The 23,511-nt window shown below is 34.7% G+C and overlaps 3 protein-coding genes and 1 long non-coding RNA gene across 5 annotated transcripts; 3 read left to right on the top strand and 1 right to left on the bottom strand.

Moving 5' to 3' along the window:
- Positions 1–823: 823 nt before the first annotated feature.
- Positions 824–8,140, bottom strand: LOC108473433 (phospholipase D gamma 1-like). The gene is made up of 12 exons (XM_017774979.2): positions 7,964–8,140; positions 7,548–7,625; positions 5,338–7,442; positions 4,853–4,969; positions 3,789–3,983; positions 3,421–3,666; positions 3,174–3,242; positions 2,919–3,066; positions 2,290–2,438; positions 1,843–2,016; positions 1,440–1,637; positions 824–1,301 (listed from the first exon to the last, which is right to left on the bottom strand). Exons 3-12 carry the CDS (start codon positions 7,135–7,137, stop codon positions 1,008–1,010), a joined length of 3,390 nt encoding a protein of 1,129 aa, XP_017630468.1. The 5' UTR covers positions 7,138–7,442; positions 7,548–7,625; positions 7,964–8,140; the 3' UTR covers positions 824–1,007.
- A 515-nt stretch (positions 8,141–8,655) lies between these two features.
- On the top strand, positions 8,656–12,028 carry LOC108473434 (peroxisome biogenesis protein 16). 2 transcript variants are annotated; one of them, XR_008274373.1, is made up of 5 exons: positions 8,656–9,200; positions 9,809–9,866; positions 10,214–10,426; positions 10,889–11,078; positions 11,168–12,028. XR_008274373.1 is itself a non-coding variant. In XM_053021577.1 (4 exons), exons 1-4 carry the CDS (start codon positions 9,132–9,134, stop codon positions 11,284–11,286), a joined length of 459 nt encoding a protein of 152 aa, XP_052877537.1. In that variant the 5' UTR covers positions 8,656–9,131; the 3' UTR covers positions 11,287–12,028. The 2 variants fall into 2 exon arrangements, 1 of the variants encoding a protein (XP_052877537.1); XM_053021577.1 differs by lacking the exon at positions 10,889–11,078.
- A 1,309-nt stretch (positions 12,029–13,337) lies between these two features.
- On the top strand, positions 13,338–14,988 carry LOC128284062 (uncharacterized). The gene is made up of 3 exons (XR_008274374.1): positions 13,338–13,425; positions 13,894–13,979; positions 14,782–14,988. It is a non-coding gene; the product is annotated as an uncharacterized LOC128284062 (long non-coding RNA).
- Positions 14,989–20,300: 5,312 nt separating this feature from the next.
- Positions 20,301–22,368, top strand: LOC108473622 (transcription factor TCP9). Its single transcript, XM_053021864.1, has 2 exons — positions 20,301–21,656; positions 22,111–22,368. Exon 1 carries the CDS (start codon positions 20,485–20,487, stop codon positions 21,499–21,501), a length of 1,017 nt encoding a protein of 338 aa, XP_052877824.1. The 5' UTR covers positions 20,301–20,484; the 3' UTR covers positions 21,502–21,656; positions 22,111–22,368.
- Positions 22,369–23,511: the final 1,143 nt, after the last annotated feature.

Below are 23,511 nucleotides of genomic sequence, written 5' to 3'. Positions count from 1 at the left end.
TATCTGATTGATTGCTTCCAAAGCTTGGAAAGAAATGTATTAGCACACAGCACTTTAATTGTAGTGATTTAAATATATTTTCATTAGGATCCAATTAAATGGGAATCGTGGACATTTTTTATTGCACAATGGCCGAAACTCGTGCAATCTTGAAGGAAGGGCGTTGTCTGCTTTGAGCCGATCTGGAGAGGGTGCAAGGATGATATGTGACCCTTTACCCGTGCCGCCAGTAACGGCGGCACCCGCCGCGCCATAATGAGCGTCCACATAAGTTGTGGGTCAACACTGGAACCAAAAAAGCAGGCGGGAAGGGGGCATTCCGTACCGTGCATTGTGATGGGCCAAAGGGGCCACCTTATCCCACTGTCATGTCATGTGATGTGGGGCGTGGGACCCAATAGGGAAGAAATGGGTGGACCCAAAGGGACCGTTTTTGCATTGTTCCCAAGGTGTTGGTCCCTACGGTTAACTCGGCGGTCAGATCCAGCGTGTGGGCCTACAGCTTACTCACTCTCGAAGTTCAATTTTCATTGCGGTCCCCCCCCCCCCCCAAAAAAAAAAAAAAGGTCTCCACGCTTTTAGCCGTTCATGTTTATGTATTCACAAAAGAAACCATGAGCCCAACACCAACAAAATAATTTTATAAACTAAACTAATACACATCTAGTTTTATATTAATAATTGAAGAATTTTAATTGAAAAGAGGAATTTTAAATATCAAAATAATATATTTTTAAATCTGTCAAGATTTTAGTCATTAGATTTTTTAATATGAAAACGTGACAACAACAATACTAAATAAAACATTAACAGAGGAAAAAGATGCTAACAAAAGAACAAAGATTATTTCTATTTGAAACGATGAATATAGGCAAGTACAAAATTTGTTTTGGATTTAACTATACAAATTTGTATAAAATGGAATTTTAAAACTATAGAATATAAATAAATATTTCATTTATAGTTTCGAAACTTTATTTGTATAGTAGATATAGTAACAAATTTGGTTAAATTGTAAGATTTTCTTGTATGCCAATAAATGAACCGACAACGCTTCCTCCAGTATCGGGGAAACTTTCAGATCCAGGAAGGGGCTTGACCTTACCCTTGGGGTCCACTTCAACCGGGTACTTTAGCAAATGCCCTCTCATCTCTGTCACTTCCTCCGCCGCAAATTGTCTCCAATTCAGTTTAGCCATTTGATTAATCCGTCTTACGCACTCAAGGCTCTCTGGTCGAGCGAAGCAGTCCTCAACAACTCCAACATGTTCCGCCCATAATGACATCCTATACCCATAGATCTATAATAAACAACAGACGGTTAGGCATATAATGGCGAAAATACAAGAAACAGCCGTGTTTGTGTTACCAGGATCACATGGTTCATTAAGTTAACAAGGGAATTGTATCATTAATACGGATGTAATTGAGAGGGTTACCTGTCCAAGTGGACTAGAACGTTTTGCTGCCCAAGTATGTTGAGGTTGGTAAGCTCCCATTGCAATCTCAGTGTCTCTGGTACCCTCCATGGAGCGTTGATTGATGTTGGCAGATCCCACTATTATAAACTCATCATCAACTATCATACCTTTTGAATGGACATAGATCATAAATCTTCGACTTTTCCGACTAAGAGCCTGGAATGCAAAAAAACCAGAAAAATATATTACTAGTGTAAGAACTTCAGGGTTATGCTTGAGATATTCAATCATGGCTCTTATCCACCTTGGAAGCCTGGCAAAAGCTTTTGGGTCAGGTTTGAGGGTCTTAGAATACCATGATAATGCCCAAGACGTTGAACAACCAAAAATAAAAAAGGTTTTAGGGACATGTATAGAGTACCTCAGGAGTATTGGCAGCCTTAGGACTTTCGTCAACAGGAGGTTGATATCCATCAAGCTCGCGATTGCCAAGACAATAGAAATTAAGAAAGTCCTCTGGCACGAAAGTACTATCAAGCCCAGCCTCCACCAAAGCCCTGTAAATAGTCTCATACATCATTGACATGGTTTTGTTCTGCAATGACAGCAACAATTCAAGATCAATGGCCTTTTAATATCTAGTTTTAATCACAATTCTTTAGTTAAGACAAAAAGATATGATTCTCAGAGAATTCATGCCAAAGCAGTATAAACAAAGTCTTAATGCTCGAAATGAACCAACAGTGTCAAGCAAAAGCTTGTGTAGGACTTGCTCCAAAGCAGACATCTTGATGAATTCTAAAAATGATGACAATAATACAGTCAAAGCTTTAAAAATTTTAACAAAAAGTTTTTATTAAAACTCTACCTGCCAATATAAAATCCTTTGAGTGGCAGCGCCTGTTGGAACACCCTCTGGCCACATTGGAATAACAACATATGCAGCAAACCTCTCATTTGCTTTAATTTTACTGGCTATCTTAAGAGCAATTTCCATTGGAATTAAGTTGTCAGCACCTATGAAAAGAATGCAAGGTTATTGCGTCCTGAACCAAACTATGAACAAATGCCTTATTATTCCCATAAAAATTTCCATAAAGCATCCAACACAAGAAATATCAGATAACGCCAGGAACAAATAGGACTAACAAAATATTCATATTAGTATTTAGCACATGGACTTGATACATTGATAATCTGACTGATATGTTTACCAAAAAGTTTAGTTCTTCATCTTTTTACTTTTATTTCTTCTATACATATATATATCGAAGTCTAAGATTTTTACCACTTTCTAATTCAAACAGAAATGAATAGTATTGGCGCAAAGATTGAACCAATATTTACTGAGCCCCAACAAACTCCGTATATTAACCTTATTCAAATGCATAACTCGTACATCCAAGCATTCCAAAATTGCTATTGCAAAGCAAGGTCCATGCAACCTTCTTACTTTAGCAACAAAACATAACCATCAAAATCTAATTTATGTCTTACCTAAATTTTTATAAGAGCTCCAATTGTAAGAGGATCCAAGGAAATACTGATTCTCTATATAAATGAAATGCTGGGCAGCACGAATGGCCTTCACATATGCTGTATGTATGCTCATATCAATAAGGACGTTCTTACCGCACACCAAATTCTGTCATGGAAACAATAATCAGTCAGCTTCTACACTGGAAACCCTAAGAATATATAATTAAGCCCAAGTAAAAGAAAAAGTAAATAAAAGGGCAACCTTCTCTTTACCTTGCTTGTTGCATCTTTTGGATCCTTCGGAAAGCCTTTAACAGAATTTGAATCAATCGAGCGAAAAATCTGCATGTGAGGCCCCAAAACAATAAATAAAAACAATCCATTTGTAGAAAACTAAAAAGTCAAAGTCAAAGCAATTTTTGAAAATCACATTCACCAAGAAAAACCTATGACGTATTTGAACTTCACCCACTAGACTAACCCATTTATGACAAAAGCCAAGATCAAGTAGCAAAATTACCTGAACATGCCAACGTTCTGGATCATTCTCATTCTCAGTAAAATCAGAAACTCCCAAAATGTCAGGAATTCTTTCTATCCGCAGCAAAGCATCATCAAAGGGCTTTTTTAGTTTTTTAAGTCCGTGAGGCTTGGCTGCCTTCAACCAACGTTCCTCAAAGTTGACCAAAACATCATATGCAGCTGGGCCATCAATTATACTGTGCATATCATGCCAAGGTTCTCTTGGACAACCAACCGTAGAACCCTGCTCAAGTAATTTGCAATTAAATAATGAGCAGGTAACCTTATATACTGCGGTAGAGTACTGCTGTATTTGCAGCTGTCCAAATGTCATAAAACAAAAGAACAAGAATTGTAAGTAGTTACCGTATATGTTGGATTATGATAGTCATCCTTATGATATGTTTGAAGTGTCCTAAATAAAACATGATCTGGATTATCATACCGACCATCACATAAGTCAAGGCCGCCAACAAAAGCAATAATTTTTCTATGATTGTTCCCAGCATCAGCATCCACAATTACAGTTTTCTGATGATGTGTATAAATCGTTCCAACTTCCTGATGATTAATTACATTAGAAAAACATAGTGCTTTAGCCAAACATAAGGAACAGGACAACATATAACAAGCTCAATAATCTAGGGATGGCTTGGTGTTTACTCTCAGGAGAGTTAATGTCCAAGGTTCCAATCCCCTTGAACCTCCTAAGATGTACCAGCCACCACCAATAAATAGAACTGATAACAAGACATTTAGCATACGAACTAAAAGATTTGCTATTTCACAGGCCTATGAGAAATTTAAAATCCACTAAAAAAGGAAAACAAAAACAAAATTGCGGAATGGTATTCACCATCAAATTTAGACAACAAAACTATGTCCCTATTCAAATGAGATAACAGGAACATGAAGTAGAAGGGCTCCGATTATTTTTTTGAAAGGTTGATCACCATTATGGTATAGATACAAAAATGGAATTAGAATTTGGTCTATGAATTATTTTAATATATAACCATAAAAGGGATCTGAAAGACCTATGGTATTTCCCTCATTCAACTGTACTCTGTCAAAGTTTGGAAGTGAAACTTATAGATATAAAAAGTTGAAAATACTACTTTAGGCAATTAAGAAGCTAGATTTTTTTTTTTTTTGCGAACTATGAAATATCTAAGCTAAATACACTTTCTGATTGCCAAACATCTTGCCCATACATGGTTGGTAGTAAATTGCAAAGTGCAACCACCACATGTACAACAATAGTGCAAACTGTGACTCGAGAATCTTAATAAGGCTGATAATGATTTCCCCATAGTACAACAATCTAGCGGTAACGTCTAAGGATGTCAAATTGAAGTGGACAAATTTGCAGAGTTAGGAAAGCATTTATGAGATAGAATAGTTAAAACAAATGGTTGTTTCGACCAAACCTTTTGTTTGACCCAACTATGTTTTTTTCCAGCAATGCGAGGACAAAGTAACACTTGCACCGAAGAGTGTTTGAAAAAACTGCGCGTTTCCTCATCATGGGTAGCCATTATTCCTTCCTGTATTATCAATTTAAAGATGTTAATTAACAACCATAATAAGAAATTTTTTTCAATGTTGAAAAAGTGATGAACTCCTATCTTCAAAAAAAGGTGTAATAATAGTACACATGAAGTGATCAAAATTTACATACTCTCATTGTTATCATTCATTTTGAACATGTCACTTCTCCATTAATCTGATACGCACAATGATCACCATCTACTTGTATTGTCATTAGGTTTAAACACTTCATTATATTGAACCTAGTTAACCATGAACGGACTTACCATTCAGATGATAGGAAATAAGGTCCCAGCTTTGCCAACACGACTGGTAACAATGAAGCTACTATGTATGAGAAATAACGCAATAATAAGTTACTCACCGTTTTGTACCCCAATATGCTTCTTGAAGTAGGATCATCCCATAACAAAAGTAGCACTCTAACTCCCTCCTGGGACTTCGACCTAAGAATATCACCTAAAGTGCAATCTGAAGCAGGAGCAACATCGCGCACCAGCCTAACTTTATGCCAAACTGACCACCCTGTAATGTAAACCAAGCGCCTGGCTTGACGAATAGCATCAAACATGTCTGTCCAACACTTTCCTTGCACAAAGTGTATCCCCTGATCGAGTTTTATGTTTGGAAGACACCCATCAGGAACATGGGCATCTTGATAAAGAGTCACTTTACCCCCCTTCCGAAGAGGAAAATATGTACCAGGAACCCCCACATATTCAGGACCTGCTCCAACACCCTGATGATAGAAGCTCAATTTCTCCATTGGTGTGTATTGAATTGATAATTTCAAAACAGCTCCAGGCTTACAGGGCTTTCCAGCAGCATTCAGAACCGGGTAGGTTCCCTCAATCTTTCCCCCTGCGTATATCTGCTCAACTGGAATTGCTACAACTCCTATAATATCTGACCCCAAAATATCACTGTCTTTAACAACAAATTGCACTTCAGCGGCATGATGTGCAACAGGGACATTGAAATGTTGCATCCAGACAGGGTTTTCATTATTGCTGATCACAAAAGTCCTTCCTATAACAGCACCAGCAACTGCAATTGTGACATAAGGATCACTTGTAATCTTCTCGTCCGAGCGCCCTCCAACCTTTTTTGAGATATTTGAAGAAAAATTCGCAAACATATCGCCTAAAGTCCTATGGAACATATCCATGTTGGGAAGATTATTTGCTTCAAGAACCCAAATATCTAAATTTCCATGTAGAAGCAAAACTCTCAATGAACCTTTCTGGAAAGGTACAATCTGCATACCCTGCCCTTTTTGTGATCCATTAAATGAATCGTTATGGGAAAAAGTAGAGTGATTAGCCGAATCAGCTCGGCCTAAACTAAGCCCCTCCCAATTACTAGATTCACTTGCATAATCAGGTGTTGAAGTAGCAGCGGCCAATGGAGGCCCCAAAGGTGCCAGAGGTGATGCAGGAGCTGACGGATGGCTACCAGACAAATGCATATTACTGAATTGATGATCTAAAAGCGGGTAAGCAGGTGAGGCACTTCCCGAATTTGCTGCTAAGGAACTTGTACTGTCTTGCCTGTTATGACCAGAGAAGCTATTGTGTGTAGAGAGGAGCTCAGAATTACTCAACTGATGATCCAAACGCGGGTAAAGAGGTGAAACACTTCCCGTATTTGCTGCTAAGGAACTTGTACTGTCTTGCCGGTTATGACCAGAGAAGCTAATGTGTGTGGAGAGAAGTTCAGAATTACTTTCAGGAGGAGTATATTGTCCAGGTTGTTGATAAGAGGAGGATGATTGAGGAGGATATTGTGCAGGCTGCTGATAAGTGGAGGATGATTGCGGGTTACTTTTTGGAGGTGGGTAATGACCAGATAGGGATTGCTGGTAAGGATTAAAAGTTGAACCATACTGAAAACTACCATGATATTGGGGAGCAGGTTGGGAAGAATTTGGAGGTATTGGGTGTGAATATTGATAAGGAATTGGTCCAGAATAAGAATGAGAATGTCCATAGTCAATGGGAGCTGCAGCAAGGGCATGGGCTGGGGGTGGATACATATGCAGTGCAGGAGGATATTGGGGAGAGTTATAAGGGTATTGATATGGCGGAGGCGCATATGGATCTTGATTTGGAGGAGGGTATCCATGGTGATAAGGGTAAGGATTTTGGTGTGGGTTATTGTCCATTTCTTATATCAAATTAGAAGGTATGAAATCAAGTAAACAACAGAAAAAACCAAGGAAACTTTGTTCTTCATACATATAACAAAAAAAAGAAACCCAAACTCAACTGTGTTTCTCAGTTTCAAACTTTCAACGGGGAATTCAAGTGAAAAACTAATTCCAAGACTAAACTTTCAACGGAAAATTACAATCCTAATTCAAAGACTAAACTTTTAAAACACTCACACAGACTCCCCTTTCATGAGCATTTCAGGTCTCTCCTTGATCAAATTGGTACGACTCCAAGCTACTTAATCCTTCATGCTTAACTGAGAAAATACGTACCATGAGTCAGCTTAGGTATATGCTACATTAAATTCCTCATAAATTAAGCACCTTAAAACATCCTGAGTTCTTGTAAAAAAAACGCAAACCTTATCAATTCCTTTAGGCAGATCAAAATTCACGTTGTGAACTTCAACAGACTCACACATAAAAGCTCTAAGCCTCCACTGTATCAATCAATTAATAAACATTAACAGAAGCAAGAATAAGTAAAATAAACTTGGGTTATTAGATCAAAAAAGAAACTTCGTTAGCAACCGATTTTGAGCAAAATTAGGACATTTTAAGCAAAACGCATGATTTTTCTTATATTTTTGTCACCATTTTGATTGATTGTTGCACATAAAGAATTAAAGTACCAAAAAGCTGCAATTCTATTTGATTTTGACTAAAAGCAAAACCAAAAGCCTAAATAAGTAGAGAAGATTTTATGAGATCAAAATAGAAAAAGAACAACGCAATTTCAAGCAAACACAAAACCGAAAAATATGGTTACAAATCTTACCCAAACTCAAGGATCAAATGCATTTTGAACCAATTTTGCAGAAATTAAAAAAAAAAAAAACAATTCGTGATTTTACTAGGTGCCGTTTTGACTTCGCGTTCACGCTAAAATCAAACTCAAGAAGGGTCAGATGCATTTTCAACGCGTCGTTCTTTGGTCTAGTCATTGCTGGGCTTCAACTACTTCTAAATGGGCTTCTCTTTAACAAACACTTTAATTAATTCATTCTTGTCCATTTACTAAAATATTTTCAACAAAATATAAAGCCTTCTCTCAATCTTTTTATATTTTGGTTAATTTTTATTCTTTTTTTGAATTAAATTTGGTCTTTAATCTTTTTAAAAAAGTCTAATTTAATAGTTAACCAAATTTCTTTTTATGAGAATATGGACTAAAATATTAAAATTTCAAATATAACAATTCAAATAATAATACACATATATTTCATGTTATTTTTAATTTTTTTATAATTTTTAAAATTGTAAATATTTTTAATTTTTATATTTTTAAAAACATTTGTTAAGATTAACATATAAAATAAATAATATCATATCAATATGAAATTATATGTAGATTATTATAGTCAATGCTTACTCATTTAAATACAAAAGTAGCATTATTTTTACACATATTATTAGAATATCTAATTTTACTATTAATATTATTTTTACACTAATAACAAATACACGCATCATTCTATCTAATCACACCCTTAGAGATAAAAGATGGATTGTCTGTTTCCATCACCTCTAGTCAAGAGTGTTATATCCCCGCAGCTAAAATTCGTGCTATGTTACATCAATTGGGTTCATCGAAAAATACAGACCGTAACTGAAACCAGTGATATCCTACATTACAGTACAATGTACACACAATTTTGGTAAGTACACAAAGAGGCGCACCCTCCTCATTCACTTTTTTCCGATACACCCTTTCCGTCTTCGACTTCTCGTAAATACTTCCGTTTATCTTCTGCAGAATCAAAAGTCTACGTTTAAATTGCCAAATGAAAAAAAAAAAGTTGATTGATTGGCTGTTTGCTAATCTGGGTTTCTTCCAAAATTTCAAATTTCGATAAAGATTGACCATGAAATGGCTTGTTTGTGACTCAACGAGTTGGTGTTTTGAAATTTCTAATTTTTGATTACTTGTTAAAGTTTGTTAATCAATGGAGGCTTATAAGACATGGGTTAGGAGGAACAAAGACTATGTGCACTCCTTGCAATCTCTTGCCAATGTAAGCTTTTCTCTATGTATATTTTTTTTCCACTTGTTTCGGCAGGTTATAGCTAATTTTATATTGTTCTAAGTTGATGACGATTATAATTTTGGTTTTTGAAACGTTCAAGTGCATTAAATCTATTGTTACTGCTTGTGCTGCCAAATATTAGAATCTTATATGGTTGATTAGTTTAGAGCGGCTGACTTTCTCTGTTTCATTTATGCTTGTCTAAATTTTGGCTACTGTCTCTACCTTCTTTTGCCATAAATGAAATGCAAAATGAAGGAACATCAATTTGCAACGCAAAATTAAATGAAAAGAACAAAGAAATTGCCTTTTACATGTATTATTTGAGATATTGGATCAGAAAGCTCTCATTAAATGGAGCGTAATTGTATACCATGATTATCTCTGCAAATTTGCAGTTTCCCAGTTAGCAGCTCTGGTAGATTTAATATTTGATACCATTGTGGATAATATATCTCCCAAGTTTTTGGTATTTATGTACTATGGATTTTTATGTTTGAGCTTGTAATGCAAGCAAGGTTTTGTGAAAGACTTTGGACTGTGTTCTGAATTTTGAGTATTGGTATCTTATGCTGTTATTGAAGTTTGTCCTACAGGGATTGACATGGCTGCTTCCTGAAAGGTTCTCCAATTCACAGATAGGTCCAGAAGCAGGTTTTTGTGAAACTTTGGTAACATTGCATACTTATGTATAGCTTAGAAACTGATAAAGAGTTCCCCTACCCTTTCCCCCTACTTGATTTAAACTAATCATCTAATTGATTGCTTCTGAAGCTGAGAAAGAAATGTATTAGCACACAGCACTTTAATTGTAGTGTTTTGAGTATATTTTTATTAGGAATTAGGATCCAATTAAATATTTAAATGTGGCATCCCCATCCCCTTCTTCTTTGGTGTCTGCATATCTAAGTAAAGAAGATGAAAAGTTTTCCTCAAGTTGTATCTTCTTTTTCGTTGTCTGTAGTTTTTCCCTTACTGAACAATTTGGTACACTTATGCAGTAACTGCAACTTTGGGCACACTCACTGCCATCAACGAGCATATAATCGATACTGCCCCTGAAGAGAGCCATACTGGCTTGGCTGACCCTTTGTCATTCCCTTATGGGTTGTACATATCTGCACTAAAGGACTTGGGAACTTTGGTTGAAGTTGTGGCAGAGCAATACTATGGTGATAAGAGATGGAGTTTTATTGCTGTTAGGAAGCTACCAAGTAAGAAACATTCATCATCTGAGATATCCACTTTAATGGTGTGTGAAAGGTTGGGTGGAAAAGTGGAGGGATGGGACAGAGGGGAAAAGTGAAAGGAAAATAAATTTTGAGTGTGCTTGGTTGGAAAGCAAAGTGAGAGAAAAGAAAATAGTAAGATCACTATTTTCCATCCCAATACATAAAAATCAATCCTTCCAAATTGGAAAGATGAGCCTTTCATTTTTCTTTCCATTTTTCCATCTCTCCTTCCAATCACACGTATGGAAAGAAAATTTATGCTTTCCATCCTTCTAGTTTTTTATCCCTTCAATTTTCTATCTTTCCAATTTTCTTTCCACCATACCGAGCAAAGTCTAAATCTTCACCTAAGCTATTGTTTCTAATATTTTGGTGTTAAGCCTTCACCTAGTAATTTGGTAGTTGCTGTATATGAGTGTGACGGTTAGATTAGCTTTATGCCAGAACTGTGGATATAAAATGCTTCTGCATGGAGGAGAGACACCAAATGTTGGAAAGATTCTGATGATACAAGTTTACAATATAAAGTTGGGGGCTTCCCTTTTGAGCCGATTTGGAGAGAGTGCTTGGATGATATCTGACCCATTATGGGTGCAGAGAAGTAAACAACAGCATGCAATTATAAAGCCTCAAAGTGATTATTTTGTTAAAATTTCGTGATTTATTACTTATATTAAATTAATGGGGAAATTTCACCAAAATTTGCAATTTTTCCTTTTACAGCTTCAACTATTGAAAGGCGTACTCTCTCTATGATTTTATCGGAGAAGTGTGTTAATGGAGCTATATTTATTCTCGGGAAGGTCCTCTTTATTACGAGGCCACTTAGGGATATCTTGTAAATCCCTTAAATCATGGGATATGGTTAATCTCGACTGTCAATGTAAATGTATCTTGTCCGTCGGTTTTGGGGAGCTCAAGTATAAATAGAGAGCTTCCCCCTCACTTGTAAATCATCCATTGTATTTGAGAGTTCTTAAGAGTAATAGAATTTTGAGAGCATTTACTCAAATATCTTGTGTGCGATCTTTTCTGTAGCTTTCTGTTGTTCTTTGGTTGCTTCTTTTGGCATAAGTTTGCTTCCACTATTCGATTTGGTGCCTTGGAGGAGTTCTTAAGAAATCCTCATTCGAGTAAAGGCTGACTTAGGCGAGTTTGGACGAGCGAATCACCTAAGGCTGCACTGATTGCGAGACGAAAGGTCTAGCCTAGTGACAAGTGGTATCCGAGCTATTGGTTCGAAGGCACTGTTGGGATGTCGAAAGAAGTCGTTGGTCAGAATGAGCCAATGGAGATCCGAGGAAGGGCCAGAAAAGCAAGTCGATCAAGGGACTTGTTGTCAGCTTTGGAGGATCGAGTCGCCACTTTCAAGGAGTCCATGGAAGACGTCAAGGAGAGGATTGGCGATGTCGATGATAGACTCATTGATGGGTTGCAAACGATGAAGAAGCAGCTCAGGGAATATGTGTGGGATAAGTGCTTTTGAAAATTTTTGTTTAAAATTTGAGTGTTTAGCATTGCTGTCAAAAAGTACTTTTGAGAAATAAAATGTCTATTTTAGACATATTATTATCAAGTAATAAATATACATTTAAATAATATTTAAATTAATAATATTATTATATTTTAGTAAGAATATAAAAATTTATTATAACTTCTTGTTAATATTTTAATATATAAAATATAAATTTTAAATATTTTTAAGCAATAAATATTAATTATTTATAAAATTTAATTAGAATATATAAACTATATTTTAAATATTTAAATATAACTATAAAATATTTGTAATTAGTATTTTAAAAAATATTTTTTATTTTTAATTAATTATTTTAACACATTTGTAATTAAGTACCAAGAAAAAAAAGGGGAAATACTATGTTATTGGAGAGGTGAAAAAGTAATTAAGCACCAAAAGTGCTTTTGGGAGAGAAAAAGTTAAAAATTTTAGCTTCTTCTTTTCAGAAGTGCTTTTCAAGAGCATTTCTAAAAAGCTAAAAATTTCAGCCAAAAGTAGCTTGTTCTGCACTACTTTTCTTCCAGAAATACTTTTGAAAAGCAATACAAAACTTCATTAGAAGATATGGTATTAGATCATGGATTCCTTGATTTCTTTCTGTGGCTGTGGACATTATTGGAATGGGCTTTCTATCACATCTTACGATACCAAGGAAGGGTGGAAGAAAGCAACAGTTCCATCATTCTTGCTCTGAAAGGATGATGTTAGAAATTAGAATCATTAGATAATTTTCAAACTATCAACCTTTGGCTTAACATCTTTAAAATCGAGCTTTGCTGATTTGAAGTATTTGATCTAGGTAAAAAGAGAGAGTCGTTCTTTAACAAGTTCACCAAGTAGTTGGTAAAATTTTCACGTACTTACTTCCTAGTTTATGTCTTTCTTTTTCCGATACCTTTCCTAATCTATATTTTGTCTTTAGGCAAACACTTGAAAATACTGAAAAGCTATTGGAGCCTGTTCCACTGATTGGAACCCTAGCAGGTACATTAGACAGATTCTTTCTGTGATAACTCGAATTAGGGCCTAATCGGAATAGTAGTTTTTGTATCACAAAATATGAGATAAAAATAATTATTTTATGATTATTTTGAAGTCTATGATATGATTGCATGATTGTGTGAAAATTTCGTGAAGAAATTTTATGCATAAAGTGCTTAATTTGAAGTTAGGAACTAAATTGAATAAGTTGCAAAACTTGCATTCTAGAAGTTTTAGTATGAAATTGCTTTGAAATATTAATTAGGAGGTCTTAAATAGGAATTTGACCAATTTCTAAGTTTATGGACAAAAATTGGACATGAAATTTTTGAAAGTTTAGTAAGGAAGGGCATTTTGGTCATTTGGATGTTAAATGAAATAAAATGGAAAAATAACACAAAAATGATCATCTTCTCCATAAGTTGCTGCTGAATTTTGCTCTCCACCATAGCTAGGGTTTCAACACTTTAAAGCCTTGATTGTAAGTGATTTCTATGCCCGTTTTTAATGTTCTTTACATTTTTGAAATCCTCGTAACTCGGTTTACCTATTTCTACCAATATTTTGAGCTAGGGTTTATATTTAAAATTTTACCCATGGATGATATGTATGAATTTTAATGTTTTATGGTAGAATATGACGTTTGAGATTGTGTTAAACAACTTTTGCTAAGTGATTTTTCGTAAAAACGAGTAAAATGATATAATCGGTAAAAATACCTAATATTCATAAATACATGTTAGAGTGTGAATTTGATGTTGCTATAGAAGGGAAAAATGATCAACATGTCATAAAACATAAGAAAATAGGATGAGGTTTAATTTACGAGCCTTGAGGAAAAAGTGTAAATATGTGAAAGTTTAAGGGCAAAATGGTAATTTTGCCAAAGTTCGTACTAGGGGCTGTTTTGATGAATGTGTGTATTAAATAAATTAATTTGGTATTATAGATTAAGAGAAAAGAGATTCGAGTCGAGATCGGGGGAAAAATAAAGTTTACGAGGAATAGGATCGACTATTCTCATTTTGTATCGAGGTAAGTTTTTATGTAAATATTGTAATATAACCGTTATTTTAAATCATTTAATGCTATTTATAAGATATTATGATTGTTATCATGCAATTCTATGCTTTGTGGTCATTGTTGGAGAACATGCAAAAATTTTATGAATTATGTGAAAAATGTGAAAGACTACCGAAGTATCGTTATTGGTATTCCAAGGAGAATGGTAAAGGAATACGAACGAGGAAAGTCCCGTTGAACCTTAGGAATAGACTAGGATATTTGGGCATTCGAGCTCGTTGAGTTGAGTCCGAGTTCACTTATGGATGCGAATGTTCGAGCTCGTTGAGTTGAGTCCGAGTTCGTGAGATGTAACTAGGCATTTGAGCTCGTTGAGTTGAGTCCGAGTTCACTTATGGATGCGAACGCCCGAGCTAGTTGAGTTGAGTCCGAGTTCGCTTATGGGCGGGTTACATGGTAGCTTGGCTACATATGTGGCACTTATATGTAAACTTTCCATGTATCCGAGTTATATTCCAATGTGTTCAACGGGTAAAATTCTAGTGAAATGGAAGAATACTCAAGATGCAAGTGACGTATTGGTAAGTGTTCTGGAATGGACACTTTGGACATGTATGTACTTAACCCTCGGGTTGAGACTTGATACGACAACAATAATATGGTAAGATGATGAATGATGAATAGAAATGTGATACATGTTTTGGTGATATTATGCTAATGTTGGTTAGTATAATTGCTTTGCTAAATTATTTGTTATTTGCATGTGGACTTACTAAGCATCTATGCTTACTCCCTCCTTTTCATTTTTTTGTAGTTTTGACAAGTCAATTTGGAGATCGGGACGGTCGGAGGCACGCTCACACTATCACTGGACAATCGCGGTATAATGACTTGAAATTTTTGGAAATATGGCATGCATAGCATTCCAATCATTTTGTGTGTATAATCTTACGATATGGCCATGGATGGAATGGAAATGTTTGAGAATGATTAGCTATTGAAATGGCTAATCAAGTTTATATATGATAACATGTATGCTTTATGTCTTAACTAAACCATGAAAATCCTTAGAAAGGTAAAATTTGCCACAAAACAGAATTAGACAGTAGCAGTGACGTGCATTTTAAAAATCACTAAAAATAGTAGAAATGGAATTAAATGATGAATAAGTTATGGAATCGAAGCTTGATGAGACTATTTTCATATGGAAGAAACAAGACAGGTAAATGAGTTATATTTCATGAGATATTTAAGTTTTGGTGGAATAGGGTCAGAGCGATCTCTGAATCCCCTATTCTGAATTTAAAAATTCACCATAAATTGTAAAAAAACAATTAGGAGTTTTACATTACATGTATGAAATCCTTATTGAGCTTAGTTTTATGAGAAACAAACAGTATAGTCATTGAAACTCTGTACAGGGAGATATCTGATTCGTAATATACAGGGGTCAGAGTAGCCGAACCTTGAAACAGGGGAGACTTTAACTAATAAACTGTACTAATTGGCCCGACCAAAAATTCTAGAAAAAAATTAGTAAGTAGATATATGAGTTATGTTTCAACGAAAATTTACGGAATTGGATTTCGAATTTCGTAACTCGAGATATGAATTTTTTAGCGACTGTGACGCAGTTAGCCAGCTTGTCTAGAAATTCTAAAATAAATTGTTTGAGCTGTTTAATTAATGAATTAAGTCCGTTAACATCTCGTGCTCGACTCCGACGACGGTATCGGGTGCGGGGGTGTTACACTTTCCCCTTAAAATATCTTGAATTCATTGACATCATGCCAACCATATTATTGATCAAACTAATATAGGCAGAGTTAATATATTCGATGTTGTCTTTTTGGAAGAAAAAAATTGTTGAGCTTGTAGTTGGAGCTCAAACAAGGTACACTTATGTCTGGATCTTAACGAGTGAAGCTGGAAGCATTCATGGTTCAAGGCAGTGAGTTCTATTTTTTGGTCGGATACATGTTTTTGTTGCTGTTGTATTCTTTAACCAAATTTATAAGATACCAGTGTGAACTGAGCCTATGATGCAGTGATAAAAGACTTCCATTGAAATAAAGTCTCAATTAACAGCAAATTCCAGGTTGAATATCTAAACAACCCCTATTTCTACATCTTAAAATTGAGGGAAATTAATGTGATCCGAAACTTGTCAGCTCACATTCAAATAAGCCAAAAAAAAAAGAAGGCACTTTGGGAAATGCCAATCATAAACTTGACCCAAACTTTGTAATTGTGTTTCAATTGTAAATCAACCCCTTGTACTTGATTAAACCAAAAAGAAAGAAGTGGTCCAAACTATTAAGAGCGGATGGGGGTAGAGGAGGGGAGTGAGGTCCCATTGTCCCACCAGAAAGATGAAGCGTCCCTCATGTATTAAATAATCAAAAAGGGGTGCCCCAATGTCATTAGTGGATTGTGGTGTGATACAGGCTAATAAAGCCCTATCTGCCCGTCCCCTCGTTGCAGCTGCAAAAAACACATGTGGCGCAGTGGGGTACATGTACACGCACACATTTGAGACCACAAAGAAATTTAAAATTCACTTAAAACAGAAAAAATAAATGGGAAATGGAGCCCCACCCAATAAGGGGTCCCCATCCAATAGATGAAACTGATAGGGGACCACTTTTAAAAGGCAACTGGCAAGTGGGGTGGCAGTGGGCATACCCCATTGTGGCCTACCCTCAATACTACCCCACCACCACCGAAGGGGGTTTGGTTTGGTTGGGGTCCCATGGTTCATGGTGCTTTGCTCCTTCACGAGATCAGTGAAAATGGTGGGATCCCACCACACTAGCAATTGCTTTGAAAGGGGCCCTACCTAGCCTGAAAGAGTCCTATGTGGTAGGGTCCACTATAAGGGTGTAAATTAGTGGTGGAGCCGTCGGATTTACAGATTAGGGCATTGGCCCCCACCTTAGATCTGTTGCCGTACACCACAGCTTGGTTGAGTACCTTTACAGGCGACAACTTACAAGACAACAGGGTCGCTCGATGTTTAAGTCTTGGTCTGTTACAGACACCCATACACTCTGCTTACCATTTATGCTTTCATATTAATCCATTTTCCCTGCCACTTATTCCAAAAGTTCTCCTGGAAAAAAAAGTAAACAAAGTTGGTCGAGTAATAAAATAAGTTAGGTATTTACGAAAATTCAATAAAAAAAAAACATTTGTTTCACTTCCATTTCCATATTTTCCTAATTCCCAGTTTCTCATTTCGTGAGTTTTTGAGAATCAAGCATTCGGCATCCCTCCTCAGCTAAGCAACCCAAAAAAATCTCTCACCTTTTATTTAATTTGTTGGGTTAAAGTTCTAAGAAGTTGTGAACAGCTAAGTGTTTATATTACAGTTTATAACAGTAGTTTTTTAAAACATGTGGTGTGGGCGTGAATAGTGATATAAAAAATTAACAGTAATAATAAGGAGTGATGATCATTTGTTAAGGGGGGGATGCATTTTGAGAAGTAATGGAGGACTTCCATTTGTCAAAGTTGAACCACCAGAGGTACCTCCCGCATGCATGGTGGTGGGGATTGGGGGAAACCCCTCAACCGCCCCTCCCTCCTATGCTTAATGCTTCCTACAAATACCAGAATTTGGCCCCCACGCCTCCAACTGGTCCTTCACACCTCACTTGCTCTTTTTGTCCTTTTTTTTTTTTTCCTCAGCATAAAATTGAATTTTTTACTGACAGACAAACTTTGCATTATACTGAGAAAATTTTGATTGACTTAACATTAATCGAATTTCATTTTAATTGTATTATTTTTATATAATAATAAATATTATTTTGAATATATTTATGTATTTCTATATTTTAATGAGAAAAATTGGACCCTTATCTTATGAAAAAACCTAACACAATTCTTTTAGAGTGTTTGGTTAAAATCATTTTTATATTTTGGGAATATTTTTACATTCATACATTTGGCTCCTGAAGTTTGTTTTCAACATGTAATTATACATTTACAATAGATTCCAAAATATAAGGTTGATTTCAATGCCAATTTTTGCTAGTGTAATGTCAGATTTCAGTTGTAATATTTATTTTAAAAGTTTTTACCCTTCATTTTTAGAGTTTTGATCAACTTCATCCCTTTAATTTTTGACATTTTTATATTAAGTATGTATATTAAATACATCTATTTTAAATTATTTTAATATAATATTTTAACTTAATACATTAATAAATAATAGATAAATTGATTGGTTATCATATTTAATATAAATAGTATATTAATAGAATTAAAATTAACTAGAATGTTTTTAATAAAAGAAAATTATATGTATAAATAAAATAAAAATTGAGATTGATTTATTCAAATAAGTGATTGAAGGAAAAAAATACTAGTTACATTTATATTGTGTTAGATTTCAGAGGCCTATTTCCTGGAAAATTTGTTATTTTGGCTTTTTAAAATTTTAAAATGTTTAAATTAGTAAAGATAAAATTTTATTTTGTCTCTCCTAAAAATGATAAGTTTTTATTTTATTCTTTAAAATTATAAAAATATAGATAATTTAATTTCGACCCTAAAATTTTTTCCTAACTTCGCCTTGTTAGATTTAACATTTAAGTTTCTATAACAAATATGAGAATACAATACCTTAAAATCTATTGGAAAAGTTTGATAAATTTTCATATCAACATTTTTAATTAATATTGAAGAAATTATTAAAATTATATTCAATAACAATGATAATTTAATAAAATATTCTTCAAATAAATATTATACTTATTAAAATATTTGTCAACCTTTAATTCTATTTGCGAAATTTACAAATTTTATTAACAGTGTATTAAATATTTTCTCATATTCTTTTAGATAATATTATACTTTTCTCAACTAAATAATAAAATACATCTAAACCAAGTGAGGTAAATATAATAATGTAATATATTGAAAAACTTAACATGGGTTTGTTTTTCTTGGGCACTAATCTCATGGTCACCCATGCAAATTGGAATGATTCGATTTTCTTGGACAGTTAACCTTTGTAAGGAAAAAAAAAAACAGTATTAGTAATAATAAGTAATTGGGCATGGGTAATTATTCTATTCATTATTTGTGTAGTAAGAGAACTCTACAAGCGGCTTTAAAATGATATCAAAGTATTTTTTAAATTATTTAAATACACTCTAAAAATAAGTGGTATTAACCCATATTTGTTTGTGCGGTTTTTACTTCACTAACAATATATAAGATAATAATTTAATTAAAAATTTAATATTTTCAAGTAAAGTTTTAAGTTCAAGTATTATAAATAAAAAAATAATATTGAAAGATGTTTGTTTGACATTGAAAAGTCTTGAGCATTAGGTTTGAAATTTATCATGCACGATTTCATGCTTAGGTCTCTAATTCTCATTATATATGCAGCGGTGAAGTAAAAAAAAAAATTAGAGGGCGGAAATTAAATTATAATTTTTACAATAGTAAAAATATAATTTCTTCATTTTAATAATTTATATTTTTATAATTTTTAAAAGATTAATTCAAATTTTATTATTTTTAAGGGATCAAGTGTAATTTTATCTTTACTAATTTAAGATTTTAGAGGCTACACCCTCCTTGTATGGGAGTTTTAGTTTAATTAGCATCAATTTGTTGACTTTAGCTCACTTTTTATCAGTTCTTATTTGTTTATATAATAATAATTTAATTGTAATTACACAAACTTATATTTATAATTATATTATGCTTATTGCACCTTAAAAAAAGTAAAATACCTTAATGAAAATATTACCACATGTGTGTCCCATTTTCTTTATATTTATTTTAATTATTTTAATACATCCACATGAAATAGATGCCACCTTTGAACATTTTAAAATAATACATAAAGACTACATTTACCAAATAAATTTCTGGAATAAAAAACACCGATAGAATTTGCAAATTGGATATTCGGACGCATCACCAACTTTGACCCTGAACGATCAGATTTCTAATAATCCTGTGGAACGGGGCCCACCACGTGTCATCATCTAGCGGGTCCAACAGTCCACAATCGGTAGATAACCGTAGATTCTTTTCATCAAGATATTAAGAGAAAAAAAGAACCTCAATCTTAATTTTAACTAGATCAACCACATAAAAATGTTTTTATAAAAAATTATATATAAATGAAAAAAAAACTTTAGAGATTTTAGTATTTTTAAATTTAATAAATATTATTTGTTAATTTATTTTGAAGTTGTTTTATATAAAAATAAAATAAATTCGTAATAATATTTACTATTTTAAAATAAAAATATTTAATTATATATCACAGTAAGACTAAATGCTGATCACTTTATAATATAAAACGAGTTTTATCTATTGTTCGAAATTATTAAAAAGTCGGTACAAAAGGACTTCCCCGTGTAAGATGTAATCCACAGTATTTTGTTTTTCCTCTTCATCCTCTTTATAAAATTCAAGCCTTCGTTTTTCTCTCCTCTTTGTTTTCTTTCGTTTTACGTGGTTTTGTGCTTCTTCTTAAATTAAACTAATGGCTGCAATTCATAAACTTGAGGCTGAAGAGGATGCGGATCCCAGAGCAGTTGTTCTCAGCATCAGCGGCGGTGGAGACGCCGCACCGTCGAAGAACCCCAAAGAAGAGCCTGACATAGACACAACTTTAGGCGCGATGCCCGTGGCGGTGCACGTGCCGTCAGGTGTACCGGTACCGCCAGTCACGGCAGCACCCGCCGGGCCGAAACGAGCGTCCACGAAGGACCGCCACACGAAAGTCGAGGGACGTGGTCGGAGGATCCGAATTCCTGCTACTTGTGCGGCTCGGATCTTTCAGCTGACCCGAGAATTAGGTCACAAGTCGGATGGGGAAACAATTCGCTGGCTATTGGAGCACGCTGAACCAGCGATAATAGCTGCCACCGGAACCGGTACCGTCCCCGCCATCGCTATGTCGGTTAATGGGACCCTTAAAATCCCAACAACCTCGAACGCTAACCCTGAACCCGGCGACCCTAGTAAAAAGAAGCACAAACGACCCGCGAATAGCGAGTACGTTGACATAAACGACGCCGTCTCAGTTTCATCTGGTTTGGCTCCTGTTATTACTCCTCAACAGCAGCAGCAGCAACAAGCCGCTGTTTTGCCGCAGGGTTTGGTTCCAATTTGGGCCATACCGTCAAACACCGTCGTTCCAGGAGCTTTCTTCATGGTACCACCTATGGCATCCATGGCCGGGCCTTCCACTCAGCCTCATATATTCACATTCCCAGCCACAGCTACACCGGTAATTAACATTTCAGCTCGGCCCATATCGTCGTTCGTGTCCGCCTTGCAAGCAGCAACGCCAAGTCAACTTCAAAGTAATGTAGCAGTTACGAGTTGTACGGTTCCTGTTTCCAAGGCGGCTAAGACGACGTCGGTTATGGCACCGAGTTCGAGTTCTGCTGCCAGTGCCACTACTACGACAACGACTCAGATGCTCAGAGACTTTTCTTTGGAGATTTATGATAAACAAGAACTTCAGTTCATGACTCGATCTTCGAAGCATTGATTGGCAACCATGACAAGGGAAGAACGCAAAAAAAAAAAAGTGTTTCTTTTTCCTTCCTTGCTATGTTTGGTTTCCAATTTCATACACCTCTGATTGGTGGCTTCGTAGCTGGTGCAACCGCCATGAACGAACGAACGAGCGAGCGAAGCCTAAAGGTTAGGAGGCGTCAAAGGCCTAAAGGGGTGCAAGGAGTCGGAAGCACGTGTGCACGTGACGGGTGTTGTAAAAGATGTGCACGTGTAATGTGGGGTCATAGATTAGGCGGAGGGTGGGGTCCACGTAAGTTGTGGGTCAACACTGGAACCAAAAAAGCAGGGGAAGAGGGCATTCCGTGGACCGTGCATTGTGATGGGCCAAACGGGCCACTGTCATGTCATGTGATGTGGGGCACGGGACCCAATAGGGAAGAAATGGGTGGACCCAACGGGACCATTTTTGCATTTTTCCCAAGGTGGTGGTCCCTACGGTTAGTTCGGTGGTCAGATCCAGCGTGTGGGCCTAAACCTTACTCACTCTCTAGTTCGGACACGTGTCCGAAACTTAGCTGTTGATGGTAGGAGCTCTTTCTTTTTTTAAAAATATTTGACACGTGGGGCTATTTGTTGGTAGGGTCTACGAGATAACGTGGTCATGATCAAAAATGGAAGAAGAAGAAGAAGAAGAAGAAGAAGAAGAAGAAGAAGAAGAAGAAGAAGATGATGATCCTGGCTGCGGCATCAGATGCGCTTCCTCCATGTTTATCTTTTGCTAGATTTTTATTTCTGTCTGTGAAATTAACTTGTAAAATGTAAATAATTGTTTTAGTTTAACTCATATAAAAGTTTAGTTCCGATTTTGAATTTAGAAATATATGTTTTTGTTATAAAATGAGTGGTAGATGGTATTTAATTTGTCTTAATTTTCTTACCAACGAGTTTAAGTTGTTGTCATTAATTTTCTTTAATGTGCAGGAAAAGGAAAATGACGAAGAAGAGGATCAGTGAATTGATCAACGGTGTAAAAATAATAATAATAAAGTTTAATATGTCTTGATTTAGATTTTAAATTTCAAAATATTCTAATTATTTTAAAATTATTAGTATCATATCAATTATTAAATTTCTTTTTTGGTACTGCATACGATATTAACTTGGAGGATATTTTTAAAATACATGTACTAGAATGTATTTATCAATTATCACACAAATCTTTAATTTTAATGGCATTATTTGTTATATAATGTTTAGAAATTCTGTCGCATATGTATACATGTAAAAATAATAAAATGTATGATTTGAAATTAACAAAAAAAAAAGAACATGTATAGTACTAAATTTTAAAAATAAAAATTTAATTATAAGTAAAATTAAATTAATATATACAAATATATAACAATTTTGTATTACAAACATACTTATTAAAATTTCATATAAAAATTAAAAATTGTTTTAATTTAGAAGGTAAAAGATATTATATACACAATGCCATTAATTTAAACTTCATCATATACAATTTTTAATTAATTTATAAAAATAGAAAAATAGAAAACATCTATAACTTATGTGAATAGAATGAAGTGTTACAAGATTAATATCAAAGTGTTAGGCATAATTTAAAATTGAAAATGAGTGGATATATGTTGAATTAATCCAACAAAAATAGAAAAGAAAAGAGGTGGATCGTATGAGGATAAAATGTGGGGCAGGTACAGAAGATAAAATGTGTTAATTCGATTCCATCTATGCTTTGCTCAGCTACAATAAGCGAGGTTCAGTCCACATGGGAAAGACAATTTGGATTTCAGTAGGGGAAAGTACACGTGTACGGTTGATATCGAAGTTTAATCAAGTTTTTCGACGATCCCTAGTCCCCACAAATTTTTATATTCTCAAAAGAAACCAGGGGATAATTTTATTAAACCAATTTTGATGTAGGTTGTGGAGAATTTTTTAATTGAAAAAGAGGAGTTTTATAATAAAAAAAATAAAAAAACACTGTTAAAGATTTTAATCTGAAATGCTAAAGAAAACA

The sequence above is a fragment of the Gossypium arboreum genome, chromosome 11 (assembly GCF_025698485.1).
Source record: "Gossypium arboreum isolate Shixiya-1 chromosome 11, ASM2569848v2, whole genome shotgun sequence".
NCBI lineage: Eukaryota > Viridiplantae > Streptophyta > Magnoliopsida > Malvales > Malvaceae > Gossypium > Gossypium arboreum.
Note: the sequence above shows the minus strand (reverse complement) of the source record. Positions and strands in the feature narration are given on the sequence as shown.

Excerpts from the sequence above, each read along its gene's own strand:
- LOC108473433 (XM_017774979.2), bottom strand. The coding sequence starts at position 7,137 with ATGGACAATAACCCACACCAAAATCCTTACCCTTATCACCATGGATAC. Across the intron at positions 2,439-2,918 it reads GAGCTCTTATAAAAATTTAG|GTGCTGACAACTTAATTCCA; the intron begins GTAAGACATAAA and ends TTCTTTTCATAG. Across the intron at positions 1,302-1,439 it reads GTTCTAGTCCACTTGGACAG|ATCTATGGGTATAGGATGTC; the intron begins GTAACCCTCTCA and ends TGTTTATTATAG.
- LOC108473622 (XM_053021864.1), top strand. The coding sequence starts at position 20,485 with ATGGCTGCAATTCATAAACTTGAGGCTGAAGAGGATGCGGATCCCAGA.
- LOC108473434 (XM_053021577.1), top strand. The coding sequence starts at position 9,132 with ATGGAGGCTTATAAGACATGGGTTAGGAGGAACAAAGACTATGTGCAC. Across the intron at positions 9,201-9,808 it reads CCTTGCAATCTCTTGCCAAT|GGATTGACATGGCTGCTTCC; the intron begins GTAAGCTTTTCT and ends TTTGTCCTACAG. Across the intron at positions 10,427-11,167 it reads TGCTGTTAGGAAGCTACCAA|CTTCAACTATTGAAAGGCGT; the intron begins GTAAGAAACATT and ends TTCCTTTTACAG.